Source organism: Mandrillus leucophaeus, unplaced genomic scaffold (assembly GCF_000951045.1).
Source record: "Mandrillus leucophaeus isolate KB7577 unplaced genomic scaffold, Mleu.le_1.0 Scaffold897, whole genome shotgun sequence".
NCBI classification, from domain to species: Eukaryota; Metazoa; Chordata; class Mammalia; order Primates; family Cercopithecidae; genus Mandrillus; species Mandrillus leucophaeus.
In genome coordinates this window covers 641,682-651,792 of record NW_012109774.1, presented here as the reverse complement: position 1 = coordinate 651,792, position 10,111 = coordinate 641,682, and the positions used below count along the sequence as shown (strand labels likewise).

Genomic DNA, 10,111 nt, shown 5'->3' with positions numbered 1-10,111 from the left:
TTTTTTTTTTTTTTTTTTTTTTTAAAGGGAGTCTCGCTCTGTCGCCCAGGATGGAGTGCAGTGGCGCGATCTCGGCGCACTCTAAGACAGTTCTTAACAGCAGTGTGAAAATGGACTAATATAATCCTCATATTAACATAGTCTATCCAAAATTTGAGCATAATTTGCTAGCCAATAGCAAACATTATGAATGCATAGTAACAGAAAAACAATGGCAACAAACTAGCTAGTCCTTTCTCCCTGCACTCATGCAGCTGACTGCAGCAATAGTATCTTGAATGAGAAAGGGTTTGGGGGAGGAAAGGGAAGGGGGAAGGGGAGAAGCAGCACATCACAATAATATATCAAAATTGTTAATAGTGTTTAGATAAGGTATAAGGATATACTTTTAAATAAGTATTTGAACAATTGCTTAGCTTTTCAGACCCTATCTATCTCAACAATTTTCTGCTTAAAGTATATGGAAATAATATTCCGCCAAGATGATGCAAATGCAAATGTGGATTTGCAATACCAAACAAACATCTACCAAATTTTACAATATTCTCGGTCATAAAGTAAACCTCAAATGATTACATTTGCCTCTCCATGAGTCCATCTCAACATTCACCCATTCTTCTGCTCTATCAATCTATCCATTTATCTTCTACAATTTCTCTGTCAATTCATTTGTCTGTATAACATCCTATTTACAGTTTATCTCAAGAAAGTTTTCCTTGTGGGAATATTGAGGTTCATTTTTCTTAGTGTCTGATTGATTCAATACATTTTTGTTATGTGCCTATTCTGTGCCAGAAATTGTACGAAGCACAATAATATAGAGCTGGGTGGAAAGCTATCTTGGGCAGTTTCAGCCGATGGCACCTAGTTTAATTTAAAAAACTGATGTAAAAAGAATTTTAATTACAATGTTAATAATTAGTACCAAGAAATAAATCTCAATTTTTCTTCTTGGTCAAATTTGCATTATGAAATGATCCCTCTGGCAACTATAAGAAGAATGAATTGGAAGATGCAGAAGTGGGTATTACAAAGTCTGGCATAGAAGGTTCCTATTATCTTGACACCCTTCTTTCACCCGCCCTCATTACAGGGATGCAGATGTGAGGGCAAAGGTGGTTCTGATCTATTATTACTCAGCAGCGGGACTGATGCCTTTGAACATATTTTCTTATCTGTTGCCTAGATTCCAGTTTCATTTGGTATCTTAAAGGTTTATTTATTTATTTGTCTCTTTATTCTAATACTGTAAGCTCTGTATAGCATAGTGCAAAATACACGAAAAACGATAGTTTTTGACTAAATAGATAAATGTGTGAATGTTGTTTGCCTAATAGATCACATCTTCTGGACCTCACTTCTCCTGAAACTCAATGCACATTTTGGACACTGATTTTGTCCACCAGGTTGCTCTTACTAGGGTGAGGTTTGGTCACAAAATTAGTTTTCATCTGTTCCATAAACTAGTCTAGAGTCCTCATTCTCATTCAGTCCCTGCCTTCTACCTTCTCTGATTTGAGGTGCCAGTATTATTTGGGCTTACAATACCTGAGTGCAAACAATTTTTGATAAGCATTATAAAACTGGACTTAACACCGCCATTATATAATAGTCTACATTTCTATAAAAAATCGTTGTGCTATAATAAAATGTGATCTATACATCTCTCTACAAAACATAGCATTGTATACTATTCTTGCTATTTCTAATGATGTTTGCCTATGATTATGTACTAAAAAACATTTTTACATTCTATGTGCAAAGTGGTTTCACAGAGGCACAGTTGCATATCTTGATTTATTGAGGAGTTGCATGTGAAATCGTCAGCATAGAAAATATGTTATAAAAAGTGCAAAAGTGCTATTAATCTGATGGGTAATATGAGCTAGGATAAGAATCATGATAATGCTGTGTGCTTCTGCATTACTTAAGCTGCTCATATCCACTGCACTCCTATAACTCAAAATAGCCATGCTTATTTAAATCTAATTTTCCAACAAAAATATATTCCTAAACTGAATTATTTATGCCTCTGTTCACAAACAACATTTCAATACATTATACAGTCGGGTTGGATGAGAATATTGGGATGAAATATTTCATTAGCAGAATTTATATAAGATATTCAAGGTAAAAGTAGGAGGCTCATCATATTCATCTCTTCGTTTACTCAAGAATTTAGCAGAGAAAATGTAAGTGGGTTAGTTGTCAGTCTATTAGCAGCATTTTAAAAAATAAATGATTGCACATTTGTGTGTATAAAAGTATAAACCTATTTATTAGGACACTGGCCACTGTCTTCATCGTAACACCTGTAGTTCCTGATTTCAGTGGACTAGAAAATATTAAAGTGAAAATGCAGTGAACTTAATGCCTTTTTCGATGTGTATACAGCCATAAAGTTACAGTCCATTTCACAGAGTAGCAATATTGGTAAACATTGTTTCTGCATTTTATCTAATTTGAACACAGCCTGCTTATCAAAAACCATCTCTTGCCAATGGACTTATCCTCAGTAAAAATAATTACACATCCTTAGAAAAAATTGTCATAAGTGGGAAAGAATATCCTTTTTCTATTATCTATACCACTTACAGGCATCAGGATACAGGCTGTGTTTTCCTAATATAAAAAGGAAAATTTTTCTGCTCTCAGAGCTATCCACCAAACATCTCACTTCTCTCCCAGATACAAGTTGAGGTATTGGTCTCACACTCCCATGAAGTTTTCTGTGGCCATGTTATTGGTTTGTCATTGTAGTACAAACAAAAGAGAATTCTATTACTTGCAGGTGAAATCTTTAAGGACCAGTGAACAATTTACTACTCTCTGGCTTTTTCCTTTTGACATAGAGACCAGCAATGACCAATATTCTAGGTTATGTGTCAGTCTGAGTGCCAGAGTGGTAATATCATGGATATGTAGCATGAATGAGGAAAAAAAGCATCATGGTATTAAACCACTGAGAGTTTTAAAGTTATTTGTTACAGTAGAGTTACTTATCTTATACCAATTAATAAACCAATTGACCTAAATATTCCTTATCCTCATTTCCCCATGGATCACTATGGATCCTATGTAATAGGAAATATTACCATGCATCTTAGTAAGGATTGTTCAGTCCTTACTGCATACCATATCATACTTCTAAGCAACGCACAGCCAAAAGAGAACTCAGTGATAGCTGTGCCAGAAGTCTCTGCATTGTATTCCTACCTGAAGCCAAAGTGTTATCCCACTGTAGCTTCTGTGCACTTGGTCAATTTTAGAAAGAGTTATAAGAGAACCTATGTTTCCTTCATACACCAAGATTATTAAAAATATAGCTCCAATCAGTCTGTCTTATGTTAAAAAGGATGTGTCATAAAATAAGAACTTAATAATTCACCTTTGAGAGTTTGAAAGGGTAGTAAAACAAACTTGAACAGAAGAATAGAACACAGAAGCAAAATATCCAATATTTTTAAAAACATTAACAAATATTCACATTTCATACATCACGCAAAACTTCTTTTTAATGTATGTTTTAAAAGTATATCAAGAAGAAATTTAAAGATTATTTAAGGACTTGTGAAAAAACATTGTGGAAATTTAAATAAATATTAGTTGAAGGGAGGAAGCCAGGAATACAAGAATAAGAAAATAAAAGAAAGTACATGTGTGTGTGTGTGTGAGAGAGAGAGAGAAAAAGAGAGAGAGAGAGAGAGAAAGGAGTTAAAAAATGTATCTCTAGGTGTTGAATTTAACTTTCCTAAATAATGCATTTTTTCCAAACACTTGAATCAGGCATCAATGTGATTTGCACTGTCTCTTTCACTATAAAAGTGTCCTTGGGGTCTCACCTTTCTACATAATCCAGTAGCCGGGAACAGTGATTTGAAGCAGGAGCATCATGACCTCCTACTGCATAAAGAAAACCGTCACATGTGGCCACTCCGACACCCCCTCTCCTCTTACACATGGGAGCACACATGTTCCACTTATTTGTATGAGGATCATAATATTCCATTGAACTCAAACAGGAACTTCCATCACGACCTCCAACTGAATACAGCCTAAAACACAATTGGAAAAACGTGATTTAATATCATAGTCTGGATGACAAAATAGAGAAAATAAAAGGTCTTTTAAAATAAATTTTCATAGTATGAGACTCAATGTGTTGGAAATATATTACTTTGCAGGGAGATTTTGTTAAAGATACTCAATAAATGATCATATATACTAGAAATTTCTATTTTTGTATAGAAATTGAAGTATACTAGATGAAATTAAAACAACTATAATTTTAACCTCTATTTCTAGAAAGTTGGATAGATTTAAATTGCATACTGCAGAAATAAGTAATATTAGTATATTAGTTTAATAAATATTAAGAAATGGCTATTAAAATACAGAATAAAATGTAAGACAATGAACATAAACAGGAGAAAGGCATTATCCTACTTGTTGATAAGCAAGTGATTTGGCAGTATGTAACACATACCTGCGCCTTGTTTTCCAACCTCACAGTTTAGAACAATGAATAAATGTAATAAACTAAAAGTATTATCTTACCAACAACTTTCTTAATCAGTGACTATACTAGAGCTAAAGACAAGACTTTACAGGAAAAAAGAATGCAACAATGTTAGTATGATTGAAATTGCTGAAGGTTACTTGATACACTCATCTGGCTACAATTATTTTATTAATGAGAAGTATGATAGAAAACACCCCAAAATAAGTTATACATCATAAATGGTACTAACATAATTTGAATGCGTTGTCTAATCCTAATAAAATGGTTCTTCCCCATTTAATCATAGTCATTATTTTATCACAGTAAGGTACCGTGTTGCATTTATTTACTTATCCATTTGCTCACTACCTATTTTTGAATGTTTAGTGTGTGCCACACATTGTTAAAACTTTTATTGATATATCCAAAACAGGAAAAAAAAAATCCATGCACTCAGTTGTACGGAAGCAGGGATAGACATAATATACAAAGTAAACATAAATATCATTTACTACTGGAGAAGGTGCAAAGTGCAATGGACATAGAGTCCAGAAGCAGGATCAGTAATGCAACTGGTGAGGGTGGAGATTGTGAATACAATTTAAATAAGTAACCAGAAAAGTTCTCACTGAAACCTTTTGCAAAAACTTGGAAGATAGTGCTAGTGATTGAAGGTGACTTCAGGAATATGTGGGGAAGGAAGTTTTAAGGATGACTAAATAGTGAGTGAAAAATTTCAGAAACAGGAAGGAAGCCAGAATGGCTGGGACAGAGACTGATATGAGAGTGGTAGTTCAAGGTGAATGGCAGCTTACAAGCTGCATGTAGACTTTTCTCCTGAGTACAACAGGAAGCCATTGTGGTTTTTGAATAGAGGGAGGATATGATTTGTTTGTGTTTTAATGAGATTAGATGTGTGAAAGGAAAATAAATCCTGGGACTCTCAAATCACTAAAGCCAAAGGGAAAACTCAAGCTTGGAACTGCTTAGCACAAACCTACCTCCCATTCTATTCCTAGAAAAGATAGCTACTAAGATTAAAAAAAAAAAAAAAAGCTCTGTACCTTCCTCACAAGAAATTTCCTTGTGGACAAAGGGCAGACATAATTCAAAGCCATCCCTCTGCTCACAGAGATAAGTGTATATCTGAGTGTCTCCTTTGGAAAGGCTAGTCAGAAACTCAAAAGAATGGAACCACTTGTCTCTTACCTACCTATGACCTGGAAGCCCCCCCCTCCCACATTTCGATTTGTCCCACTTTTCTGGATGGAACACATATTGATTGATTGATGTCTCATATCTCCCTAAAATGTATAAAATCAAGCTGTGCCCCAACCACCTGTGGCACAGGTTGTCAGGTCTCCCGAAGCTGTGTAATGGCCACGAGCCCCTAACTTTGGCAAAATAAACTTCCTAAATGGACTGAGACCTGTCTCAGATATTTGGGGTTTGCAGATGAAGTGTTTTCTTTACTATGGACAATATATCCAATATAATATGTTTATAAGTAGACTTAAATCTATAATACTCAATTTCTAAATAAATGCATAGGAAGGCAGTATTACTTAGCATATAAATCAATCGAGAAGTAGATTTACAAATTCCTGCTCTAATACCATATAATAACTCTAAAATATGATATGCAAAATTACTTTAAATCCTAGGAATTTTTTTTAAAGCTGTTTGTGTTTTTCGTAATGACTGCCATAGTAAAATATATCTGATTGCCCAAGTGTTCCCTTTATGTGTGTAATACCTCTTTGCTTGATTACTCACAAGTAGTCTGCTAGCTCTCAATCTTGCAGTATGCTAAAATTAACCAATAGGAATATTAAAAAAAAAAAGCAAGTATTGAACAATTTAGCTTGCAAAAACACCCAAAAGTGAAATAATTATTCACTTACAAGTTTTTAATCATCCTAAACACCTTATGAAATCTGAACCTCACTTATTTCTGTTTCATTTAAATTGATGATTTAACACAAAAGAAGTATGGAGTAACCCTAAGATATTAAAATGTAACTAAATGTATTTTGCAAGGATTTTACTTATGGGCATCTTTCTGTGAGATACCTAGCATAGCCCTCATGTATAGTTCATAAATAAACACGATATGAACTTCTTATATTCTGTTGTTTTAAAGGAAATGTTTACTTCAAGCTGCTTTATTTATTCATAAACATTACTCTGATAAATTATACTATTGAGTTATTTGAACCAAATGTTGATAATAATAAAATAGTTCTAGGCCATAATAGATCACAGTTTTCTGTTTCTGAAATTATTTCATAAATTATATAACTATATACCTGAATTTACATTAAAAAGTAATGATGACATACAACCCACTGAGACTAAATTATGAAGAAATATGAACTCTGAACAGACCTGTATCTGTCTAATCTAGTATCAAACTACATATAGGTCTGTTCAGATTTTGGATATTGAATCAGTAATCAAACTTCCCAACAAAGAAAAGTCCAGGAGCAGACAGATATGTGAATAAATTCTCCACAGCACTAACCATCACAGAAATACAAATCAAAACCACAATGAGATATCACCTCACTCTAGGGGGAAGAGCTATTAACAAAAAAACAAAAAAGTAATAAATGCTGATGAGGATGTGAAAAAGGGGAAACTCTTATACATTGTTTATGGCAATGTAAATTAGTAAAACCATTACAAAAAAGAGTATGGTAATCCCTCAAAAAATTACAAGTAGATTCACCATACGATCCAGAAATCTCATTACTTGGTATATATTCAAAGGAAATGAAACCAGTATATAAAAGACAGCTGCACTTCCATGTTTATTGCAGCACTATTCACAATAGCCAAATTATAGAATCAACTAAATGCTCAACAATGGATAAATGGATAATGGAAATGTGCTCCATTTGTTGGAACACAATGGAATACTATTCAGCCATAAAAAGAATAAAATCCTATTATTTTCAATAACATGGATGAGCCTGAAGGACATTACATTAAGCAAAATAAGCCAGGCACCAAAAGACAAATACCACATTATCTCACTCACATGTGTACTCTAAAAAAAAAAAGGTCTCATAGAATTTGAGAGTAAAATGGTGGTTATCAGAGACTGGAGACAACAAGTGGGGAGGGGTAGATGGAGAGAGGTTGGTCAATGGGTAAAATCTTGCAGTTAGGAGAAATAACTTTTGATACTCTATTGCACATTAGAGTGACCACAACTAACAATAATGCATTGCATAGTTTGAATAGCTAGAAGAGAGGATTCAAATGTTCTCACAACAAAGTAATAATAAATGTTTAAGGTGATGAATATACTAATTACCTAATTTGTTCATTGCACAATATATACAAGCATCAAAACATAGCATTATAATCCATGAATATGTATAATTATTATGTGTCAAAAACAAAAACAGAAAGTAAGTCCAGGATCAAATGACTTTACTGGCACATTCTCACTGAGCAGTTCGAATATATGCTATAATATACATACATGTCTTCATGAACAATTATCAGGTCAAACACATTGGTTCACACTTACAATCCCAGCACTTTGGGAGGCCAAGGTGGAAGGATGACTTTAACCCAGAAGTTCAAGACCAGCCTGAGCAACATAGCGGAAACCCCATCTCTAAAACAGTTACAAAAATTAGCTGGGCATGTTAGCACATGCCTGTAGTCCCAGCTACTCAGAGGCTGAGGCAGGAGGAACACTTGAACCCAGGAGGTCAAAGCTACAGTGAGCTGGAATCATGTCACTGCACTCCAGCATGGGCGACCGAGCGAGGCCCTGTCTCAAAACACAAAAACAAAAACAATCATCAAAGGTAATCTTCTTAGATCTCCCCCTCACCATCTATTTACTCATAGTTTAGACTGATTCCTTGCTTCTTTCATTGAAATGACAAATCAGATGTTGAGAATTTGAAGAGCAGAGAAGAATCTGATGACGGAAGTCAATGCGCTGGCAGCACAGAAAGTGACAGCTGACAGTTTCGCAGCCAGAAAGGCAATGTGACATTTCCACTTTGAGTTGAAAGATGGGTAAAAATTTGTAAGATGAAAAAACAGGGGGAAGCTTTACATACAAGGAAAGCATTACATGTAAAGACCAGGGGCATGAAAGGTCATAGCGGTTGATAAATAAAGAGTGACAGGTACGTCATATTGATGGAAGGGATGGTAGTAAAGGAGGGGATGAAAGATATGTAGCTTGTAGGATGAGAAGGTTAGATTGAGAATGAAGGGAGTTGCATGAAATGCTATGAAGTTAAGGCTTCATTACAAGGCAGTGAGTTAAGGACAGAAAAATAACATTCTTCAAAACCATCAGCTTCATAGTTCCATTTGCTGTAAATATTGACCAGCATATCCTTACGTGCCAGGATTTGACAGGAGATCCAGAAATATTTTTGACTAAGTGCACTCTTCTAGGACCTTGCTGAAAATTGCAAGAATCTGAGACTTCCCTGCTATTTCACCTATTTATGTGTTTACCGATATACAGATAAGTTTTAACTAATGTTCAGCCACAGGTTTCAAAGTCTTGAGGCCTAGTTAGCAGGTGCTCATCTAAGTTAGTGCCATATATTTTATATTCTATTACATACAATACAGCAGCTCAAGAAAACAAATCCTGTATTGATTAGGATATGTGTCTGAATGTGTGTAAACAGGGTTTTACAGGTGATGAGATCCAGGCTGCATTGCTAGAGTATGAACATTGTCAAGAACTGCGAAGAATCTGAAATTCTACCCCACTTCCAAGCTAACAAATTAGCCTGCTCCAGTTTCATGGATGCTGGCAGAAGAAACAAGATCCATGGGGGAGAGAGAAGTGACTTTGCTACTGACAATACAGTAGGCAGCATAAATTTCATGTTTACATCTGCACTCCTTGTTTCCCCCAAGCCTCACCAGCATGATTCGGAGATACTCACGTGAATGCTGCACATGTGGTGGGTTTGTTTCACCTCTAAGGGATCTCCGAGTTTTGGAAACTCTAATCCTTTAAAGGGGCTGCCAGAAAACCCGCCCAACCTTTTCCCTGAAGGGAGACATTATCTTTATGATTCTGGCCAAGGAACAATTCTCTACTCTCTGACCGAAAGAAAGTCACTATCTTTATCTTCCAACTCTTTGATGTACAAATATCCTGAAAATATGTTATGAAAAACAGTCACTAGTAATTATTGTTTGGAAAATGTGCAGTAATCCTAAAACCCTATGGACAATTGTCTATTAACCCTCATGTCTTGATGTCCCAAAGTGGAGTCCCAGTTACCACAACCATGGTTCAGACAGAAGGATAAAGGAAAATTGGAAGAAGGAGCACAATCTCTCCCTTAAAGAGTCCACCTTTTAGGCTGCACAACTCACTTCTCACATCTCATAGGTCAGAAACACACACATGGTTGTACCTAGTTGGTAAAATGCTGGAAAGTCTTGTCTTTATTTTAGATGCCTCACTAAAAATGTGTGTTTATATTGTCATATAAAAAGGAGTGAATGAGGCCGGGCGCGGTGACTCAAGCCTGTAATCCCAGCACTTTGGGAGGCCGAGACGGGCGGATCACGAGGTCAGGAGATCGAGACCATCCTGGCTAACAT

At 35.4% G+C, this 10,111-nt stretch overlaps 1 protein-coding gene across 3 annotated transcripts in view; it reads right to left on the bottom strand.

The window, feature by feature from the left end:
- KLHL1 (kelch-like family member 1) overlaps nucleotides 1–10,111 on the bottom strand; it is a 478,878-nt gene that overhangs the window by 42,102 nt on the left and 426,665 nt on the right. For all 3 annotated transcript variants that reach the window (XM_011969523.1, XM_011969520.1, XM_011969521.1), the window contains one exon: nucleotides 3,843–4,055. In XM_011969523.1, coding sequence (XP_011824913.1) covers nucleotides 3,843–4,055 — 213 coding nt within the window. The remainder of the gene's footprint in view (nucleotides 1–3,842; nucleotides 4,056–10,111) is intronic.